This window comes from Rhincodon typus, chromosome 8 (assembly GCF_021869965.1).
Source record: "Rhincodon typus isolate 14 chromosome 8, sRhiTyp1.1, whole genome shotgun sequence".
NCBI classification, from domain to species: Eukaryota; Metazoa; Chordata; class Chondrichthyes; order Orectolobiformes; family Rhincodontidae; genus Rhincodon; species Rhincodon typus.
Window position 1 is genome coordinate 51360906 of NC_063339.1, and position 23646 is coordinate 51384551.

The 23646-nt window shown below is 40.6% G+C and overlaps 1 protein-coding gene across 1 annotated transcript in view; it reads right to left on the reverse strand.

Moving 5' to 3' along the window:
* pnn (pinin, desmosome associated protein) overlaps nucleotides 1-22833 on the reverse strand; it is a 29040-nt gene extending 6207 nt beyond the window's left edge. Inside the window, exons 1-8 of the mRNA XM_020529884.2 lie at nucleotides 22679-22833; nucleotides 20481-20552; nucleotides 16256-16324; nucleotides 7837-7909; nucleotides 5964-6058; nucleotides 5332-5407; nucleotides 3461-3616; nucleotides 3240-3378 (exon numbers count right to left, since the gene is read on the reverse strand). Coding sequence (XP_020385473.1) covers nucleotides 3240-3378; nucleotides 3461-3616; nucleotides 5332-5407; nucleotides 5964-6058; nucleotides 7837-7909; nucleotides 16256-16324; nucleotides 20481-20552; nucleotides 22679-22791 — 793 coding nt within the window. The 5' untranslated portion in view covers nucleotides 22792-22833. The remainder of the gene's footprint in view (nucleotides 1-3239; nucleotides 3379-3460; nucleotides 3617-5331; nucleotides 5408-5963; nucleotides 6059-7836; nucleotides 7910-16255; nucleotides 16325-20480; nucleotides 20553-22678) is intronic.
* Nucleotides 22834-23646: the final 813 nt, after the last annotated feature.

The window sequence follows — 23646 nt, forward strand, 5'->3', positions numbered from 1 at the left end:
CTGAAACAATTAATTTTTAGATCATGTTTACACAGAAATAAACAGTTAAACAGTGTATGCTTCAAGTTATTTGAACAAGGATTACCCAAAACTAACTGTTCCTAAAGTGCTTATAAAATCTAACAGTAACAGTTAAAGGAGTGTTCAATAGTGACCAGAAAGAAAACTCTAATAGAACAAAGTTAACAGCTGATGTTCAGATCACTGTTAGGGCCACGCTATGCACGAACATCAAAACTCAAATCCAATACCTGCATCTTCAACTACATCCCATGCTTTAAACAAGCCTCTAGATAACTTTAATATTTTGGGTTCATTATCACTTCAAGCAACAAGTGCCACTCCATAAAACCGAAACACTCAATGCCTACTCTTCAATGCCAATAGTGCCTGGTGTGGACAAGGTCAGAAGTCAGACAACACCAGGTTACAGTCCAACAGATTTATCTGAAATCATAAGTGCTCGGAGCATTGTCCCTTTGTCAAGTGAAGTGCATCTTCAATGCAGCAGCGAGTGTTCCAAAGTTAAGATATCACCTTTTAATTGAAGTCTTGCCAGTCTCTCAGGTAGGGGTAAAACATTTTGGGTATTTTTCAAAATGATATGGCCAACAGTTTTCTCTCAACTGTCACCACGAGATTTTCTAATTTTCTAATCATTTATCTTAATTACTAATTGTGGGGTCTTGCATTGCATATATAGGATTCTGCATTTCACTACTTAATTACACTTTCCTTGTAGGAGATCTTCAGGTTTCAAAAGCACTCTGAAAACTTTCAAATTGTTATCCCAATGTGACCGATTCATGCAAGAGTTTTCCTGTTCACCAGCAAAACATTTTAGTATTTTAGACTATCAAATGTCCTCTTAGCTTTATGTGTTCAGGGTGAAAAAGTTCTTTTACCTCAGGTTTCTCCTTAAAACTAAGGTATCACTCCTGAAATCAATCCCCTGTATGAGCATTATACATTATGACTGATGTTCCTTCTAAAACCACATGCATTAAAGAGTGCTCTAAATTACTGCCTAGATTTTATACGAGTATACGATTTCTGTTTAAATGAACCTCTGGTCATGATGCAACACTTCTGAAAGACTGATTAGATGCCAGGAATTTGCTCAACTGAATTAGTCACCTCTGGAAATTACCATGAAGACTATATGGTAGACATTTAGTGCAACCCCTTGAAACACAACAAAGACATTTTGATTTATAGAATGTAATTTGCTAGTGTTTTCTCTTTTGGTGGCAGAGGGGGCTGGGTGTGTGATGTCTGTTGGACCCTTTAAAGGGAAACTTGTGCGATTACCTAGGAATGTTGGGTGAGTGTAAAGTGTATTTGATTGCACAGAATGAGAATAGGATGCGTGCATACACATTGAAATAGCTCAGTTTTAGTAACCCAAAGTAAAGCTACTTGAAATTCATCTGGTAAAGTGAGCCTCGTACTATTTTTATCTTTAAAAAAAAAAACATTGGTTTGGTCCAATGTCTCAGTCAGACATTTTGTTATAAGTGGCCTTCTGGTGCAAAAAAGTTCAAGCATTGGCCAGTGAGTCCAATCACAATTCAACTGATTTTTATTCAGTATCATAATCATTCATTGCTAAACTTATTCAAAGAGAACAAAGCTGACCCAATTTATTAAAAAAAGAACTGCCAGAATCTTTTTTTTTTTTTTTTTTAAGATTAGTACTTGAAAGTTAGACTGACTGAAGTAGTTGCTGATTCACAACAGCACAAGAAATGGGAATAGAAGTAGACCAATCAGCTGTTCAACCATGATCCACTATTTAAAGTAAACATGGTACACGTTTAACTCAAGTCCATTTTCTTGCCACTTAGCTATATCCTTTAATTCAGAGATCAAAAATCTGATCAACTCAGTCTTGAATATACTCAACAATGGAGACCTCATAACCTTCTAGTGGTAGAGAAATCCAAAAGTTAACCATTCCCTCAGCTCAGTCTTAAAGGACTGATTTCTTGGCCAAAGGTTGCGTCCCTAGTTCCGGATTACCCAGCCAGCGGAAACAACCTCCGTGTCGATGTCAGAGAGTTCCTTCAGCATCGTAAATATTTCAATAAGATACACTTTTTTCTAAATTTCAGAACAGACCCAGTTAACTCAGCCCCTCAGCAGAAGACAATCTTCTCATTCTACATTTGATATATACTTGCTTGCAGATAGTACATCTTTCTTTAGATATTCCTTCCAGTAAAAAAAATCATAATGCCAATTTGCTTCCAAGTGGTTCACTGTACTTGCATGCTCTTTCTTGTAGATATGGATACATGCCTGTGAAGTATATTCTAGCTCTGCATTCTCAACAATGGGAGCGATCTCAGCTCCCCTCATATTATACTTAATACCCATTGTCCAGACATTTAACTTGCATTTTTCTCTGCAATCCGTTCTCCTCACACTCCATTTCAATCTCATTTGATTAAGATACATGATTTTTAATCAGGCTGTTTTCTATTAAGACAATTTCTAAACACAGACTATTTTAAAAATCACAAACATGATCTAAAACCAACTGCTGAGCTACCAAGAATCCAACTTGAGATTCTGAAGCACAAGATAAATACCATTAAATTGCCCTTCAGACTTGCTGCCCTCAAACTTGATTCAGACTTTAACAAAGATTTTTTACACAAAGACATAGTACCTTTGTAATGAAACTGTCCAAGACCCACATCTGTCTAGACTTTATACTGTTCCAATATTTTGGCAGCCCTACCACCACATTCCAAATGGGGACAAAAAAATTTCACCTCAAGATAATCCCTTTCATCTAGGCATCAAAAAGCTCCCTTCTCCCTTTCAAACACAACTAACCATTCTCTAATTATTAATCAATAGATAGTTATCCTTTTACTTCTTCTGAACTGCAAATGTCATCTTATACCCACCATGTTACATTTTCAACTCACACTCACCATCTGCATTGGAACATTTTCAAAAAGGTGTCTGGACTTGGGTCACACTTGGCCTTGCATCTTGATAACTCACAGTAATCCATATCCTCCACTTGTTAACCTTTCTTTAGAACAACTGTACATAGGACTTGCAGAATGACCAATGTCTATACATGAATTAGTGACATACTGGAAAAATGATTACCATAACTCAGTTTTATTTTGTTTAGCAAGCTACATTTCTGAAATTACATGATTTAAACTCTTTGGCTTGAGATAAGGCATTGTCTGTAATTCTACTGCAAAAACACTTACCATTCATCTTCCTTTGTGATTCATCCAAAAGCTTTTGAGTAGCTGCACAATGTTTGCCAGGTATATAAAATAAATGAGGCTTTGTCTTGGTTCTGATGTATTTGATTATTTTTAAATTATGTTCATTCCATACATCTTGCTGTTTGAAAAAGGAAGAAACATTAAAGATCAAGCGAATGCAAAATTCACAAATTTCCTATGCAGGCAACATAAATTCCTACCAACTGGGCCAGTTCCACTTTTTGTTCTAGAAGTCTTAGCTCAGTTTGTTTAGCACGACGTTCCTCAAATAATTCTCTCCTCTCATTTTCTACTTGTTTACGTTCTTCTTCAGCTTGCACTTCAAGTTTCTGCTCTATTTCCTGACGCCTTTTTTGCTGTTGGTAAGTGGGGAAAAAAGTATTAAAACTCGAACTTTCAAGCTCTGTTCTACTCTGCTCACATCAAAGTATAAAACGACAAATTACATGATACCAGATTACAGTCCAACAGGTTTATTTAAAATCAAACTTTTGGAGCGCTGCTCCACCTGATGAAGGACTATAATCTGGTGTTGCATGACTGACTCTGCCCACCCCAGTCCAACGACAGCACCTCCACATCAAAAAAAAAAATTTAATTCAGGATAGTCATTTCATACCAGCCCCAGAACTTCATAACCAGCTTCCTCTCAAATCACACTGATAATAACAGAAAACAACTCCTAAATACTGCACAGGTTAACATCTCAAATACAAGTAATAACCATGAAAATCACCACATTTGACTGCATCGTTAAGATTGTACATTCTACTTAAACGTAGAGTCAAGTATGGCCTGTCATTCCTAGACAGACATTATTGAAAAGGCATCAGAGGCCAATCTTTCAGTTGCATCAGTCCTTATGTACGCCGATAACTTATTCAACATACTAGCATTGCGTTGCGTGTATACATATATTTCATAGCTAATAACATTCTTTGATAAAGCCTATAGGTTCAATGTGATGGCACACAACTTGAACTGAATCTAAACAGCACAGATTTTTTTTTAATACTGTAGAATCACAAAATTTCAATCAATAGAATTGCTGAAGAATCAACCAAAATCTGCAGAGATAACCAATGGAACGAAGTTATGGATTATAGAGCTGTACAGAACAATTTTAAGTAAACTTACATGTCGTCTTGGACAACGAGCTGCAAACTAAGAAACAATACACTAATTGAGGTGCTTAAAGTGAGCCCAAGAGTCACCACTGGACAAAGGAACATTTTTTTGGCATGACATTTATTCAGCACACTATCAAATATTTAAGTTTGTTTGAATGGTTGAGAAATACCCCTGAAATCATTAGTACAATTCAGACAGAAACTGAAGACAAATGTTTTATGAATGGATTTAGGGGACCAGAAAACAGTATGTCAGCACTCTGTCCTTTCACACTTGGGCTGTGTTCAAATTCATCACTGAGTGATACAATGATTAGCTAGCAGGCTGGCTGTTTTACCAAGTGAGAATACTTTGCAAGAGTTTTTAGGATCTGAATCATTATTTGTCATTAAATCTCCCCCTACAAGGAATACTTCCTGACTGGCAAAACCCAAATTAGTATTCACATAGCATCATTTAGAGCCACTCAGACATAGTTAAAATATGCACACTACACCTCTGATTCCAATTAAAACTGTGGCTCAGCATTTCAGTTTAAAATTACTGTAAAAGGTGAGCGTGGAAATCGGTGCTCTGCATTAATTTTGCATTTAACTCATACACCATGTCATTCTGAAGTGGTCCAGATCCAATGCTCATGGTCCTCACCAACTCACAGCAAATACAATAAATCACAGTTTTCTTCTGCCTGGAGTCAGAAAGCTGCATGGGATTAGAACAAAATGTATGTGACATATTCTAGTTTGCCATAATTTAAAAGTTATAAAGACTGTGTACATGCATTTGTGTGGTAGAAATGCATTCATAATGACATCTGTTGCACACAAATTTGATTTGAAGAAGTATTTTCAGACTCCATTATTGTACTGCAATAATCAGGACCAAATTCTCGATGCAAGATCCAGAAACTGAAGAGCAAATATAAAAGAGAAAAATATACCCTCTCAGTTGCAACATTAGATTCCTGTTTGAATTTTTGCAGAGTACCCATCAACAGGCCAAACATCCGCCGATTCCTATTAAGTAAAAGACAGCAATTAGATACTTTGTACTTGTTGTCTTGGAATTGGACCAAAAACTTGTTTATCAAGAGTATACTGCAAAATAAATTCAAACATGCTGAGATTACAATTTATTCCTGGGGTTGTAGAGTTTTTACCATTAAATACTCCTCTAGCAGGACTTCTGATGAACAACACTGAGTTAACAGTAAATAGACATTCTTAGAAAACAAAGTGTGTTAACAACTTAATTGTTCAAACCCTTTTCAGTTCAGCTTTGAATTCCATGTCCACAGCCAAGTAAAACTGCTTGGTTACTATTACACACAAAAATAAAAATCAGATTATGTACAGTCTGCAGTTTTAGTTTACACCAATGCTGATTTGAAATAGTGAACCTTCTAAAATTACACTTGCCCAGGAGTGAAGTGTTATTTATCCTCCTTGTACATACTTTATACATTAATTGAAGCAGAGGTGAAGTATCATATAGAAAATTTTCAAAGTCTTTTTCATAACACGTTCAAAGAAGTTAATACTGTGCACTATACTGTCTGTGGAGTTGAGCTACCTTTCTTTGCCTTTTTCGTCCATCGTTTGATCCTGAATAAGGTCTCGGCGTGTTCTTTCTTTGGAGGTAGCAACAACAGAAGACTGCAACGCTGGCTATGAAGAACAAAGTGAAATTATTAATTTCATTTCAGCAAAAGTTTGTCACTACCCTCTAATGGGAAAAGCCAATTCACTGGAGAAAATTCTCTGTAACAGTACCTCCAAGTGCTCATTCTTTGATTGCCAGTAGCCTATTCAATAATGTTGACATTTTAGTGGAACCTAAGAGTTCTTCAGATCTGATTGTAGAATCAGTTTTTAAGAGTCACTAGAACCAATATGTAAAGTCTTCTTTCTAACCACAGATGCTGCTGGACCAGAGTTTCTTCAGTAACTTCATTTTGTGTTTCAGAATTTCAGCATCCATTGTTCTTTGGTATTTTTCCAATAGATTTCTTCATTGATAGCTAAAATCTACTTGCTTGCAAAAGCTCATCTAGCCCAACCCTACAAAGGCAACTTTGGAGTCAATATTGTCATCTTTGCATTGAATGCCATAAAGATCTGGGAATAGCCCGATTCATGACTCCCTCAGTGAGAACTGATAGAGGAGGATAGTGAGAAGATGGCCTGAGAGTGTGGGAGGGAAATTGGAACAGGGTATCATTTTTACCTTAGAGCTCACCACAACAGCAAACCTGCAAAATCCTCCTTATCTACATTTGTGGGGTAGCGTCAAAAACAAAGACATGCACTGCAGTCTAATTAAGAAATAGCCTGACACTGTCTACGATATGATTCCATAATTATTGCAATATCTAAGAGATCAACAACAATATCCCTGGGTATGTCCAGTTCCATAGACGTGAAAGACCATCCTCACTACCCCAACCCCAAAAACAGTTAGGGTACACAAGTGCTGGTCAAAGACCATCTTCGAAAAGACAGAACCTAGACATCACCCCTTTACATTCAACTGTATAACCATCACCAAATTAAGTAAGGTTCAGGCTGGAAACATGAGATTTTAAGTGAGGGATTTAAAATAGGGTGAACCAGATCAAGATGGTGTCATTTAGACTATCCAAGGTTTCATGTCAGAGATTTATTTAATAAGCAAATTTGTGGTTGAGCCAATGTGTGTCTAGGATTTTGTTCTTTATAAAATTCCAAAGTTCATGAACTACAAGCGAAGTTTTCTCCACTCAAGTGGACAGGTGCAGTTCCAACAATATTCAAGCAGCACAACACGATTCAGGAGAAAGAAACTCAATTGATTGGCATCCTACCCATAGGACAAGATTTACCTTGGGATGGTAATGATATCTTAGTTGTACTCATGGAATCATATGTCACAATGTTAGTGTTAGGATATTGCTCAACTAATCTGCAGTACAGTTCTCTCAATTTTGAGAAACCCACAGATGTAGGTCATTCATCTGCAGCGTTTACAGGGCTGTATTAGCTGTTATACTGAGCTTTTAAGGCAGCTACAGCTGCCAGTGCTCTGCCCCAATTTTCCACAACACCAGACGTTCATTCTCACCAAGAAGAGCTTGATCATTTAAGAAACATGAAATAAGGTTATAGTGGGTAATGATTCAGAAAACTTTGAACTAGAAGGATAAGGGCAGCTGATGCATTGGAACATTACTATTGCAAGTTCCAGTCCAGGTCAGCGACTTGGAACTCCCCAGCAGCACTGCGGGTATCCCATGCCCTGAGGAACTGCAGTGATTCAAGAAGCCAACTCACCACATCTCCTCCAGGAGAGGAGGCATGAGAAATAAATCCTGGCCACATTCCACATTCAATGAATGAATAAAGAGGTACACTTATCTATCAACTGAATCAGGATTGAGCAGAGCTTTTATTTTGTAATTAAGAAATACCTTTTTTGTATCTTCATCATCCTCTGCGTCGCTGTCTTGACGTGACTCTCTCCTAGATCGACGATCTCCCAGCCTAGTAAAAGACAGCACCAACTGGATTTTTGAAATATAATTTATTAAAGCACTTATCTTGCATGCAAAAACATTAATCACTTCTAGTGAGTGCATTTTTTGTCCATAAGGAATTTTGGACTAAAATTTAAACTTCAAACTTCCAATTTTCTGATTTTTGTTGACATAATATCTACTATATTCAGACTACAGATACGCAGTACCCACAGCTCTCCCAAGAATTGATCTGATCATCAGGAGGTACACAGTGGTATGAAATAATTCTTTTTATTTTCTTCTCTTGCGGAGGAAAAAGGGTCAGACTCTTGTCGAATGCTTCCACATTTCCAGTGATGCTTCGTTGTTCTTTTGGAAACAACACAAATCTTATTGCTGATTCTGTGTGATCAGAAGTGTGATATGGGCATGGTGGGGATGATTTGGTAAGATCAGATGCAAGACTGCATGCTGATTACACAGCAGAGAAATTCAGGAGACTATACAAATAAGAAAATCAGCTAATTAAAAATATAAATTTAACATTCGTGTATTGAACTTGGTTAGCTGAAGGTAGTTACACGTTTATTTATTATGGCAGTGTGGAGAAGATCTATCATGCAGCACTTGCATATGGGTGTTCTGAAAACTTGCTGAAATGTTAATTCATTTCAGAAGGTGATCAAAGATATTCCTAGGGCACAGATGCAGGCAATGAGAAATGCTGCAATAATTGGTTCAGACTCTGGGTTTTGGGCTAGCTGTTAAAACAGTGCTGAAGCAGGAATGGCAAATCACATTCCAAGTATTTTGTGGTGCTGTGGAGTAACTTCTCACCTTGGATGTGGTTGACAGAGAGAATAACGTTAAGTGTGGGAATACTGAATTTGGAAATGGAATATTGAGGAATACTGTACACGTCAGGAATCCCTCATCCAAAAACTTCAGGATGAACTGGTATTTGGATAAAAGACATTTTTGGATCTACAGTAATCTGTTCAGACTCTGAAAAATAGCTTGGCTTAACTTGAACAGACCTAAAAAAAAGCGAAGATATTTTTCCAAAGGGCCTGTAGACATGCTGAGTTTGGCCCTTCGGGGAGAAAAAAAAGCTCTGCTTTTAGATCTGTTCAAACCAAGGAGGTTACAGTAGATGAATGCATAGTTGGAGGGGGTGGCGGGGCAAGTTTCACATTTTTGTACTATTTGGGTCTCTTCAGGGGTAGAAGTGGCCTGTTGCGGTTGGCTCGCCGAGCTGGTTTGATGTTCCGCAGACGTTTCGTTACCATGCTGGGTAACATCCTCAGTGTAGCCTCCGATGAAGTGTCGGTGTGTTTTCCCGCCTGGTTTTTAGACTCTGGAGTCCATTGAGCTGGATTGCCTCACTTCCGGTTTTTCTTCGTAGTGGAGTGTATATGGGGTCGAGTTCTATGTGTTTATTAATGGCTTTCTTCGTGGAGTGCCCAGGCTTCTAGAAATTCCCGTGCCTGTCTCTGCTTAGCTTGTCCCAGTCAAATTGGTGGTTCTCCTTCTCCATGTGGATGGAGATGGGTGAGTATTTTTGTAGCCAGTTGGTGTTCGTGTACCCTTGTTGTTAGTTTCCTTCCTGTTTGTCTGATGTAGTGTTTCTCAGTCTCTGCAGGGGATCATATAGATAACATTGGTCCTGTCCATGGCGGGGAGTGGGTCTTTAGTTCGGGTGAGCAGTTGTCGTAGGGTTGATGGGGGCTTGTGTGCCGCTCTGATGCCCAGCGGTTGTAGGAGTTTTGTGGTTAGTTCTGATGCATTCCTGATGTAGAGTAGTGTGATGAGTGTGTTAGGGTGTGTGGTATCTTCCTGACGTTGTTCGTGTAGACATCTTCTGACCCAGTTTTTTGGATATACATTATCCTCGAAAACCTGGCAGAGGTATTCTTCTTCCTCTTGGCGTAGTTCTGTGTTGCTGCAGTGTGTTGCTGTCCATTTAAATAGTGTTCGCACACAGCTTCGTTTGTGTGTGTTGGGATGGTTACTGTTGAAGTTCAGTACCTGGTCCGTGTGTGTGGCTTTTCTATGTATTTTCATTTGGAGTTCCCCCTTTGTCTTGCGCTCTACCATGATGTCCAGGAATGGGAGCTGTTTGTTCTCCTCCTCCTCCTCCTCCTCTCTGGTGAATTTTATTCTGGTGGAGGTGTTGTTTATAAGTTTGTCTCTCTTCTAGTTTGGTCCGTTTAATGACGACAAAGGTGTTGTTCACGTAGCATATCCATAGTTTTGGTTGGATTAGCGGAAGGGCCATCCTTTCTACTCTTTGCATCACTGCCTCTGCTAGGAGTCCAGAGATAGGTGATCCCGTGGGTGTCCTGTTGATTTGTTTGTATATTTGGCCATTGAAAGTGAAGTGGGTGGTGAGGCAAAAGTCCAGTAGTTTGAGCATGTTGTCTGTGGAGAGAGTTTCACTGGGGTCTTGCTCCAGTAGTGCTGTCATTGTTTCCCTTGCTAGTGGTATGTCTATTGATGTAAATACGGCCTATAAAATGATCTATATGAGAGAGATGGTTCAATTTGAATTGGAAAGGGACCAATATCCTTGCTGAGAAATTTGCTTGGGAAGCCTTAAAATACTGATACTGGTGGTTTGGGAAGGGTGGAAGCAAAGCAATAATGAGAAAACAGAAAAGGCTGAGGCTGGTACAGAAAATAAGGGGAGCAAGTTTAACAGTCAAGGCAGATGGGAGCTTGGCAGAGAATGCGTTACGACTGAAACTGAACTGCATTTACTTCAATGCAAGAGGCCTGTCAGATAAGACAGATGAACTTAGGGCATGGTTGGGAACAGGGATTATCAAATAATAAAACCTCTCAAATCCAGAAAATCTTGTAATTAGCTCCTCAGTGCTTTAGGGGAGATTAATCAAGTATATTTTAATTAAGATCGAATCAGAGATAGTAGGAACTGCAGATGCTGGAGAATCCGAGACAACAAGGTGCAGGGCTGGATGAACACAGCAGGCCAAGCAGCATCATAGGAGCAGAGAGGCTGACGTTTTGGGCCTAGACCCTTCATCAGAAAAGCCCTGCACCTTGTTGTCTCTATATTTTAATTTAATTTTGTGGTGCTTTAAAGCTCAAATCTTTGTTGTAGCTGAATTGGATTGTTGAAGAGAGACAGCAGCGGGCCATAAAATTGGGAGAAACCATGAATTGCATGGCCCCTACCCTGGCATCTGGAAAGTACATAATAGGTCAAACACAGAAGCCCCCAAAACGAATTGGGATTGGCCACCAGTCAGAGTTCAAATTGAAACCAATTACATTGAGGACAGGGATAAAAGGATTCCGTTTCAGAGGATTATGTGAAATAGATTAAGCAAGGCATCAAAAAGCTAGTCCTAGGACTACTACCAGTGTCACATGCTAACCAATAAAAGAGCCATATTCTGGCACTAAAAGTGTGACTACAGTTGCTTGGAGAAGGGCTGATTCATGAACTTTAGGAGCAGTTCTGGGTAGAATAAGGGGTACTGACTAAGTGAGTCAATTTGCACCAGTCAAATAGCATCTTGAGGAAAGCTAGGCTAATGTGGCAAAGGGAATCTAAAAAATGGTTAGATTAGGTTGTTTTTCCTTCTAAACAATCTTCAGATAGAAAGCTTATATAGTACATAGAGTCAAACAGCCGAACAGCATGGAAACAGATCCTTTGGTCCAACTTGTCCACACCGACCAGATGTCCCAAATCAATCTAGTCCCATTATCAGCAGTTGGCCCACATCCCTCCAAATCCTTCCTATTCGTATAACCATCCAGATGCCTTTTACATGTTGTAATTGTACCAGCCTCCACCACTTCCTCTGGCATCTCATTCCATATATGCACCACCCTCTGCGTGAAAAAGTTGTCCCTTAGGTCCCTTTTATATCTTTCCCTTCTCACCTTAAACCTATGCCCTCTAGTTTTGGACTCCGCTACCCCGGAAAAAAAGACCTGACTATTCACCGTATCTATGCCCGTCATGAATTTATCAACTTCTACAAGGTCACCCTTCAGCCTCCGATGCTCCAGGAAAAAAAAAAAAAATTCACCCTAGCCTTCACAGCCTCTCCTTATAGCTCGAACCTTGAACCCTTTCAAGTACCATAACATCCTTCCTATAGGAAGGAGCAGAATTGCCGCAACATGATCTCTCAACTCCTATATTCAATGCATTGACCAATAAAGGCAATCAAACCAAATACCTTCCTCACTAGCCTGTCTACCTGCAATTCTACTTTCAAGGAACTATGAACCAGCACTCCAAGGTCTCGTTGTTCAGCAACACTCCCCAGGACCTTACTATTAAGTGCATACATCCTGCCCTGATTTGCCTTTCCAAAAGGCAGCACCTCATTTATCCAAATTAAACTCCATCTACTGTTCCTCAGCCCACCTGATCAAGGTCCCACTGTACTGAGGCAACTTTCTTTGCTTTCCACTACACCACCAATTTTGGTGTCAGCTGCAAACTTACTAACCATACCCTTAAGTTCACATCCAAATCATTAAAATAAGAAAAAAAAAGTGTACCCAGCACCAATCCTTGTGGTCACAGGTCTCCAGTCTGAAAAGCAACCCTCCACCACCACCTTCAGTCTTCTACCTTTGAGCCAGTTCTGCATCCAAATAGCTAATTCTCCGTATTTCACATGATCTAATCTTGCTAACCAGTTTACCATGCAGAACATTGTCAAACGCCTTACTGAAGTCCATACAGATCATGTCCACCACTCTGCCTTCATCAATCCTCTGTTACTTCTTCAAAAAAAAAACTCCAAATTGGTGACACACAATGTCCCACAGAAAAGCCATGTTGACTATCCCTAAGCAGTTCTTGCTTCTGAAAATATATATACAAATCCTGTCCCTCAAGATATCTCCAACAACTTGCCCACCAGGGATGTCAGGCTCACCAGTCTATAGTTCCTTGGTTTTTCCTTATCACCTTAATAAATAATGGCACTATGTTAGCCAATCTCCAATCTTGCAGCACCTCACCAGTGGCTATCAATGATACAAATATCACAGCAAGGGGCCTAGCAATCACTTCCCCAGCTTCTCATGAAGTTCTGGAGTACACCTGATCAGGACCCATGGATCGGCACAGTGGTTAGCACTGCTGCCTCACAGCGCCAGGGACCCGGGTTTGATTCCAGCCTCGGGCGACTGTCTGTGTGAAGTTTGCACATTCTCCTGGTGTCTGCATGGGTTTCTTCTGGGTGCTCTGGTTTCCTCCCACAGTCTAAAGATGTGCAGGTTAGGTGGATTGGCTATGCTAAATTGCCCGTAGTGTTCAGGGCGGTGTAGATTGTGGGTTATAAGGGGATGGTCTGGGTGGGATGCTCCGAGGTTCAGTGTGGACTTGTTGGGCCAAAGGGCCTGTTTCCACACTGTAGGGATTCTATGACTATCTATGATCTATCCAACTTTATGCATTAAGATGTTCTGCACCACCTCCTCTGCATTACGGACATTTTTCCATATGTTGTTACTTATTTCCCCAAGCTCCCTAGCTTCCATATCCTTCTCCACAGTAAACACGGATGCAAAATATTCATTTTATTATCTCCCCCATTTCCTGCAGTTCCACACACATCATCCAAAGACATGAACTTATTTTTCATAGACCACAAGTTCAATCCCATTATGGCAGTTTGGAATTTTAAAACCTGCAAAAAAAGTGTTTGTATCAGTAAGAGTGACCAGAAATCTGTCATCTGCTATTTTTAAAAAAAAACAAAAAAAAAACCACAATTAGTTTATGATTGTCTTTAGGACACAAGCCTTAGGCAGCCCTGGCCTATGTACACCTCAAATCTTGCAATGTTTCAATTGACTTAACTGCCCTTTGAAGTGTTCATGAAAGATGAATTATTGTACAAGGGAAACATGGATTGGCAATAAGTGAGATCAAGTTGGTGATGCCTGTATCAGTTTTAAAAAGAAATGTAGGTAGCAAGGTTCAAGCTAACAATATATCTTATCAAACGAAATCAGTTTGTGGAAAGATTTTTTGAAAAAAGTCCATACAAAAATGCAAATACATACAAGTGCAACACGGGGGTTTTTAGTGAAAACAGAAAATGACCCAAGTTAAAAAGATTTCAACGGAATTAGGGTTGACAATTATAGAGTTTCACCGTAGTCGCAGATTAGGCCACTTTCAATGCAGTTCAGACCCCAGGAAATGCGTTCTAGCTCGATAGTTTCCTCACCAGCATATGTAAGTTTTTGTTGTTTATAATTTCAGTTTGATTTGGACAAATACATTGCAGATGAAGCATAAGTTAATGAGATAGACTGCAGAAAAAAAAAAAAAAAAAAAAAAAAGAGGCTTGGGTGAGATCATACACCAGCAGCTGGAAGCAAGCATGCAGGTGCAGCAGATGGTGCACAAAGCAAATGGTATGTCAGCTTTCATAGCGAGAGGATTTGAGTACAAGAGCAGGAATATCTTGCTGCAGTTGTACAAGGCCTTAAAACCATGCCTGGAGCAGTGCACACAGTTTTGGTCTCCTAACCTGAGGAAAGATGTCCTGTCTATGAAGGGAAATCAACAAAAGCTTACTAGTCTGATTCTTGGAAAGGCAGGACAGATGAATGGAGAGACACTTTATCAGTTAGGATTATATTTCACTAGAGTTCAGAAGAATGTTGCAAGGTTTCATAGAAACCTGTAAAATTTTAAACAGGACTAGGCAGGGTAAATGCAGGAAGGATGTTCCCGATGACAAGGGAATCCAGAACCAGGGGTTATAACCTAAGGGTATGAGGGCAGGCCATTAGGATCGAGAGGAGGAGAAATCAGCCTGTGGAATTCTCTGCCACATAAACAGTTGAGACCCGAACATAATGTTTATAAGAGAAGATGATTAAACCCTTCGGAGTAAAGGATTTAAAGGGAACATGATGCGGGACTCAGTGGAAAAGCAGGATTTGCTGTCCATTAACTACCTGAACCAAGTGGCTTCTTTGACTCTGACACTTCCAATCACATTACTGTGGATCTGGAGTCATATGGAGGCCAGAATGGGTAGGATTCACAGAATCCTTCCTGAAAGGGCATTCGTAAACCAAATGGGTTTTTCTAACAATTGATTTTAGATTCATAAAACCATTACTGAAAACAGCTTTATGTTTTTCTTTTATTAATTCAATTATTTAATTGAAACTGATACAGCAGGATTGAACCAGTGTTCCCCTATTCCGGTCTACTAATTTAGTGATATTACCACCACATAACTGTCTCCTCCTGCATATTAATTCTACAACAAATTAAGTCAGAGACTTTACTTTATCAAAAGGTGAGTCAAAGCAGACTTAGAAGAGTTAATAGGTTGAAGTGTGAAGTGTTCAAAATGACAAAATTCCAAGATAATTTTGACATTCCCTTAATGAAATTGCTATTACAGCCATGACTGAAGAAAGAACAAAAAAAGGTGAGGTTTAGTTAGAGGAAGAAAGGGGCCTTGATGAGCACATTGATAGATCCCTGAAGTTAGATTGACAGGTAGAAAATACAATTGAGAAAGCATAATGAGTACTTTAATAGCTTAGAGGGAGGCAATAGCCAAATGGTACTAATCGCTAAACTACTAACTCAGAGGCCCAGGTTTGAATCCCATCACAGTAGATGGTGGAGGCTGAATAAAAAAATGTAAAAATCTGCAATCAATGGTGAAATGATTACCATGAAACTACTGCAATTCTCAGGAAAAACCCATCTGGTTCACCAATATCCTTAAGGGAAGGAGATCACCATTCTTAACTGGTATGGTCTACATGAGACTTAAGTCCCACAACAACGTTGTTGACTCAACTGTCCTTTGGGCCATGTCCCTTGAGTGAATAAAAGAAAGGTTATGGGCTAAGCGTCAGTAACTGGAATTGGACTGGAGAGAGATTGATGGCTTCCTTCTGTGTTGTACATTTCCATGATGTTACTGAATATATTGGAGAACACGCGGGAAAACATTGTTAAAAAGATGCATATTTGTCTCAAGAGTAGAGTAAAGTAACTGAATAAACACTTGCCCAATTTGTGTGTATTCTTTGGTCAATTAAGTTTACACTTTGAAAAGATGCCATAAGGATTCTTCTGTGGAAATTCAGGTTACTTTTTTTGTCAAGATAGATATGGTACATACCAGGGCCACTTGTTTGAATTTACTTAGAAAGAATTCACCTCAGCATCTCTACTTCACTTATGGACAGAATACTCAAAATTAAACATATACAGAACACTAACACAAGTCAGTACAACAAATAGTTGTTTTTAACTGTATTGCTTATGCAGTTGTCTGCAAGAATAAACTCTTCCAATGTGACATTAGACTTCATGATAAAGATAAGATACCTGCTGAGTGCCCCATCTAAATCTCTCTGTTTAGCTGGGGGACCTCCTCCGCTGTCAGAGAGTCCACGTCTATTTAAACAAGAAAATAACAGTCCAGTTAGTTGGAGCAACTTTTTAAAAAAATCCTCTCCTCTGGTCATAGGAGTTCATCTAAGAAAAATAAAACAGCGAAACTCACACCTGACCTTAGAGAAACTGTGTAGGGGGGGAAATCACAGGCAGGGAAACAGCGAAGTGGTTAGTTTTATTTTGTAAATCTGCAATAGTCTTTTTTTTTTTTTAATTTTTATTGAGATCTGTCTTGATTAAAATGTAAAACTTACATACCAAGTTGGCCTGCAGCAGTGTTTTTGCAGCATGAAGAATGTTATTTTCTGGGTCTGTAGATTGTTAAGTTGCAAAGATGACCTTTAGTAGAGCAATGTGCTCTTCCTGTCGGATGTGGGAGATGAGGGAGAGTTTCCATGTTACTAATGATTATGTCTGCAGGAAGTGTGCTTAGTTGCGCTGATCGGTTGGGACTGCAGTTGGAGGCAAAGAAGAATTTATGGGAGCCAGGGGGTGCGGCAGATGGCAACTGCAGGAAGGGAGATAAACTGAAGATAGTTAGGTAGATCGGTGACCTCCAGGAAAGGTAGGAGAGGAAAGGAAGTAGTGCAGGAGTGCCCTATGGCCATCCTTATCTCAAGTATGCAGTTTTGGAAAATGTAGGGTTTTCTTGGGGGGGGGGGGGGGACGGACTCTCGGGGGGATGGAGGAATACCAGAAAAGGTTTCTGGTACTGAGACTGGCTCTAATGTAACAAGGGGTATACCAGGCTCCAAGTGGTTGATAGTGATAGGGGACTCTACTCAGAGGCACAAACAAACGTTTCTACAGCCAACAGCAAGACATCAGAGTGGTGTGTTGCCTCTCTGGTGCCAGGATCAAGGATATCTTGGAGAGGGTGCAGAATATACTCAAAGGCGAGAGGGACCTGTAGAAAGTTGTTGCACACATTGGAACTCATGAAGAGAAGAACGAGATTCTGGAGGAGAGAATATAGGTAGTTAGGCATAAATTTAAAAACGGACATCCTCAAGGATAGCAATACCTGGATTACTCCTGCTGCCAGTAGGAAAAGAAGGATAGAGCAGATGAATGCGTGGCTGAGGTGCTGGTGTAGGGGAGAAGGATTCAGATTTTTGGATCATCCGGGATAGAAGTGACCTGTGTAAGAAGGATGGATTGCACCCGAATCCGAAGGAGACTAATATACCAGTGGGGAGATTTGGTAGAGCTGCTCGGGAGGATTTAAACTAGTAAAGGTGGGCAGGTGGCAGGTGGGATCCAGGGAGACACTGAGGAAACAGAGTGGTCCGAGACTGATACAGTTGGGAGGAGGAGCAAGTCAAACAGTCAAGGCAGGTAGGAACAAAGCAAAGGACAATGCAAGAAGCCTAACAGGCAAGGTAGATGAACTCAGCATGGTTGGGAACATGGGACTTGGATATCTCAGCAATTACAGAGACATGGGTCAGGATGGACAGGACTGGCAGTTTAATGTTCCAGGATATAGATGCTATAGGAACGATAGAAAGGGGAGCGGCAATTTTTATTAAGGTGTACTTATGAACGATATTCCCGGGAATAGTCCGGGGAAGTTATTTGGGTAGAACAGATATAAGAAAGATGATCACCTTATTGGGATTGCACTATAGACCATCTAATAGCCAGTGGGAAATTGAGAAACAAATTTGTAAGGATGTCTCAGTTCTCCGAGAATAATAGGATGGTTATGGTAGGGGATTTTAAAGTTTTCCGAAGATAGACTGGAACTGCCATAGTGTTAAGGGCTTGGATGGAGAGGAATTTGTTCAGTTTATTCAAGAAAATTTTCTTATGCAGTATGTGGATGAACCTACCAGAGGTGGTGCAAAACATGACCTACTCTTGAGAAATAAGGCAGGGCAGGTGATTGAGGTGTCAGTGGGGGGTGCGCTTTGGGGCCAGTGATCATGATTCTATTAGTTTTAAAAGTGTTGGAAAAGGAAAGACTGGATCTACAAGACAAAATTCTAAATTGGAGAAAGGTCAATTTTGACGATATTAGGCAAGAACTTTCAAAAAATGACTGGGGGTGAATGTTCGCAGGTAAAGGGACGGCTGGAAAATGGGAAGCATTCAAAAATAAGATAACGAGTCTACAGACAGGATGTTTCCGTAAGGGTGATGGTCAAGGCTGGTAGGTGTAGGGAATGCTGGATGACTAGAAAAATTGAGGTTTTGTTCAAGAAAAAGGAAACATGTTAGGTACAGACAACAGGGATCGAGCAAATCGTTAGAGTATAAGGCAGTAGAAGTATACTTGAGAGAAATCAGGAGGGCAAAAAGGGGACATAAAATAGCGTTGGCAAATAGGATTGGGGAGAATCTAAAGAGATTCTACAAATATATTAAGGACAAAAAGTAGGAGGGAGTAGGGTCCCTCAAAGATCAGCAAGGCCACCAATGTGTAGAACTGCAGAGGATGGGCAAATACTAAATGGGTATTTTGCATCAGTGTTTACTGTGAAGAAGGATATGGAAGATAAAGAATGTGGGAAAATAAATAGTGACATCTTAAAATGTCCATATTACACAGGAGGTGGTGCTGAACATCTTAAAACGCATAAAGGTGAATAAATCCCCAGGATCTAATCCGGTGTAATCTAGAACTCCGTGGGCAGCGAGGGAAGAGATCGCTGGGCCCCCTTGCTCAGATATTTGTATTGATAGTCAGAGGTGAAGTGGCAGAAGACTGGAGGTTGGCTTGCATTGTGCCACTATTAAAGAAAGGTGGTAAGGAAAAGCCAGGGAACTGGTAAGTCTGCCATCAGTGGTGGGCAAGTTGTTGAGGGAATCCTGAGGGATAGGATTTACATGTATTTGGAAAGGCATAGAGTGATTAGGGATAGTCAACATGGCTCTGTGCATGGGAAGTCATCTGTCACTAACCTGACTGAGTTTTCTGAAGCAGTAACGATGAGGACCGAGGAGGGCAGCGCAGTGGATGTGATCCATATGAACTTCAGTAAAGCATTCAACAAGGTTCCTCATGGTAGACTGGTTAGCAAGGTTAGATCGTGTGGAATACAGGAAGAACTAGCTACTTGGATACAGAATTGGCTCAAAGGTAGAAGACAGAATGGTGGGGGAGGGTTGCTTTTCAGACTGGAGGCCGGTGACTAGCTGTGCATCACAAGCTGGGCCCACTACCTTTTGTCATTTATATTAAATGATTTGGATGTGAACATAAGGGGTATGGTTAGTAGATGACACTAAGATTGGAGGTGCAGTGGACAGCAAATAAGGTTATCTCAGAGTACATCAGGATCTTAATCAAATGGGCTAGTGGGCCAAGAGAAAAATGTGCGGTACAGCATTTTGAAAAGGCAAATAAGGGCAGGGCTTACACGCTTAATGGCAAGATCCTGGGGTGTGTTACTAAACAAAGAGACCTTGAGTGCAGCTTCATAGTTCCTTGAAAGTGGAGTTGCTTGTAGATAGGATAGTGAGGAAGGCATTTGGTTTGCTTGCTTTTATTGGTCAGTGCATTGACTATAGGAGTTGAGGGGTCATGCTGTGGCTTTTGTATTGTGTGCAATTCTATTCTCCCTCCTTTGGAAAGATGTTATGGTACTTGAAAGGGTTCAGGGTTCAGAAGAAAGAAGAGTCCAAAACTAGACAGTATAGGTTTAAGATGACAGGAGAAAAATATAAAAGAGTCCTAAAGGTGCTACTTTTTCCATGCAGAGGGTGGTGCATATGTGGAATGAGCTGCCAGAGAAAGTGGCGGAGGCTGGGCCAATTACAACTTTTAAAAGGCATCTGGATGCATATACGATCAGGAAGGCTTGGAGGGATATGGGCCAAATGCTGGCAAATGGGACTGGATTTATATAGGATATCTGGTCAGCATGGATAAGTTGGATCTAAGGGTCTGTTTCCGTGCTGTATATCTCTGACTAAATTACAAACCAAAATTTCGCAGAATTCCTAGTACACGTTAAATTACAAACTAAAACTAAAAACATATGCCAATAAGATGTAATAAAATCACATCCTAAGTTTGAATCTTACTTTGCCATTTACATAAAATAAATGCAAATCCTTTAAATTTAAATTTACAACATAGCAAAAGATTTCATTCCATCAAATGAAAAAGTAAAAGGTATTAAGGAAACATTATGAATTTCAATCTTACCTAAGTAATCCAAGCCCACGTCCCCTACCTCCACCAGGACCTGTGATGGATAACCGCCTAGCTTGGCCGGGCCTGTATTCAAAAATAAATTTGAATTAACAAGGACTAAAGCCAGTCATATACCCAAGTAGGAGGTTTTGTACAGTAAACTATAAGAAATATTGTGAAAGTGAGAACATCTTTTGCAACTGTTAGCTAACATCTATGACCTTCACCCACAGAAGGGAATGTATAGCTCAAAAATCACCACTTGCCTTTTTGATTAGGAAATAAGGATTTAGTAAGTGATGCATAGTGTCATATTAAACAAGAATAACGGTAAACCAGCAACAATCCACCGCAAAACACCTTTTAATTCAACAGGATGAAATGGCAAACAAAGAAATAAATGGAAGAAATCTTCCTCTTACTGTCTGCCTCCCTTTGACTTACCACTCAAATCTCTTCAGAGTGGGGACAATCCTGTTTATGGTCACCAATGACCACAATGAATTCCTTCTATTGAGCTCAAGGATTTTGATACAGTTCGCCACTTGTGCTTTCTCTACCACTACATCATAATACACTTACTTTCTCCTTTCTTGTTGCTATTCCTATTGCTCTTAATAATAGGAATGCAACAAGATCTCTACCCACTCCTGCCTGGTCAGTTCCATTACGACTCCACAAACTCCTGTACAATTCTCAAATGTAATGCCTCTCAACATAATCGCAAAGGATGAGGTTAACCTGGTAGACCTTATGATCCACCTTGGTGTCTTAACATCTGCCCATTGAAATTACAGAAGCCAGATGGCTCAGGCCAAATACTGGCAAGAAAGCCACCTAGTCATTTTTGAAAAAGAAATTACTAAAATGCATTGCAAAAAGCTAAACTATTTATTTAAACTGAACCCTAACATACACTTGGTACTGAAATCCTTGTGCTTTTGTTATTGATCAAGTGGATTTTGTCCATTCCTCCCAATTAGTCTGCCACCATATGCAAATATGGATGAACAGTCATTGGTCACTCTACCACAATTAAGCCCTTTATTGCCTTTAAACTGCAGTCATCACTCTAGGCTTTATTGAATTACAATTAGTGTCCTTTTTAAAAGCATTCATCCAACATTTTAAAAAAGATCTTTAACACAGAAAGATAGCTTAATTCTTCAAAAGGTGAGAAATACATCAAGAACTGAGGTGATGTCAAATTAGCCAAGACTCAGCTCTCGAGTTATTTCAGAACACATATGAGCTTTGGAATGGGGATGGGGCAGGGAGGAAATTGTTATTTTGCATTCAGTAGTTATCCACTTCCTATTTTAGGACTGATGAGGGACAAAAACAGAGTCTGACTTGCTATCATTCTGCAATATATTACAAATCTCAAAACTTCATGACATTATAAAATAAAACAATACATTAATGAATGTACTAAAACCAAGAGAACTAATTTATTAGTGGTGTTTTGGTATACAGTGGAGAAGTGACTCGATACTTTCTGCAGAAAATCCCACCTACTGTCCACATTCATCTTTGGTCGCCATGTATTGAATTAAGTGGAAACGGTCATGATGAGACACCCTAGTTTACAAGTGGCTACCCCGAAATGTGGCTAATTACGAATCCACCTCTTAATTACTAAGATTCTTTTAAATGTCGTGACTTGATTCTGTGGCGGGAAGAAAGTGAGGTCCTGAAACGCGGGAATCTGTTAGTAACCGCGAAAAGCGAAGGGAGAATTTCACAGCGGTGCAAGGGGGAGGGCGTTCTGCACGTTTCAATCGTTAAAATGTGTTGAGAGTCGTGGCCATTGAATGGGGTTGATGCCCTTTCCCACTTCTTCCGTTCACTTAAGGTGACTGATCGCCCATCCCTCCGGGGCATTGCTCCGCTGGTGAGTTCCGCGATTGGGCAGGCCATGGGGCCGCTTGCCGGCAGGGCCCAAGAGACAAGGCACGGGCCTGAGAGGGCCGGTCAGACGGACCAAGGAGTGGGATCCCGTCGCAGCCAATCTTGGCCAAGTCCCGGGGTTCGGCCTCCAACTCTCCCTTCCCGTTTCGTTCCGACGCTTATCCCTCCTACCCCACTCCCGGGGAGAAGCCGCGGGATAAACCCGGGCCCGACCACCTGGCGGCCCAGTGGATATAAAGCGGAGAATCCCGAGCCCCTGATGGCCAAGTCTGAGGTGTCGTAGGCTGAAAGGCGGTCACCTGAGGTCGTTCGGATCCCGGCCAGTCAGTTTCCGAATGTTCTCGTCCACATTCTTCAAACTTTCCTTCGCTTTCTCCAGTTGATCCTGTAAACTTCGCACCGCCACCGCCATCTTTTCTCTCGCCGCCGTGCGCGCAGCACTCTGGGAATAGGCCAGGCCCCACCCCTTCCCCAAATGACCCGCCTAACGTTAGTGATGGACAGACTGACGCGCCAATCAACGATGAGCGATCTGTGGAACAACGTCCAATCAAATAGCCGCCGGCCAGGGCAGTGGCCAATCAGTGGTCTCCTATTGAGGAGTGCCTGAGTGATCCTGGCCGACTGCTGCTTAAGAGTCAGGGCTCACGTCTCAGGAACAAAAACAGATGTTGCTGAAAAAGCTCAGCGGGTCTGGCAGCATATGCGATGACAACAAAATTCAGAATTGACGTAACGAGTCCGGTGACCCTTCCTCTCACGTCTCAGGAATTTTTTTTCACGTAAGGAGCCAGTGAGGTGTGGTTCCAAGTTAAGCGCGAATTTATAACAAAGAAAATCAATGTCAGAAGAGTTTGATTTTTTTAACAAGATAAATCACAAAAAACTACCTCCAAAAGTTACCAAGCAGCACAGCCCCTTCATATTCAATGGCTTTACCACCACTATCAACAATCTGGAGGTTACTATTGACCAGAAACAACTGGGCTAGCCATGTACTGTTGCTACAAGAGCAGATCAGAAACTAACGACCCTGCCGTGAGCAACACACGTCTCGACACCCTAAAGCGTGTTCACAATGTACAAGGCAAGAGTGAAAAGATTGATGGAAAACGATCCACTTGACTGGATGAATGCAGCGCCCACATCACTCAAGACAAAGCAGACCCCTTGATTCGCACCACATGCACTAACACTCACTCCTTCTACCTCTAACGTATAGTAACAGCATTGTGTACCATCTATAAGATGGACTGCAGAAATTCAC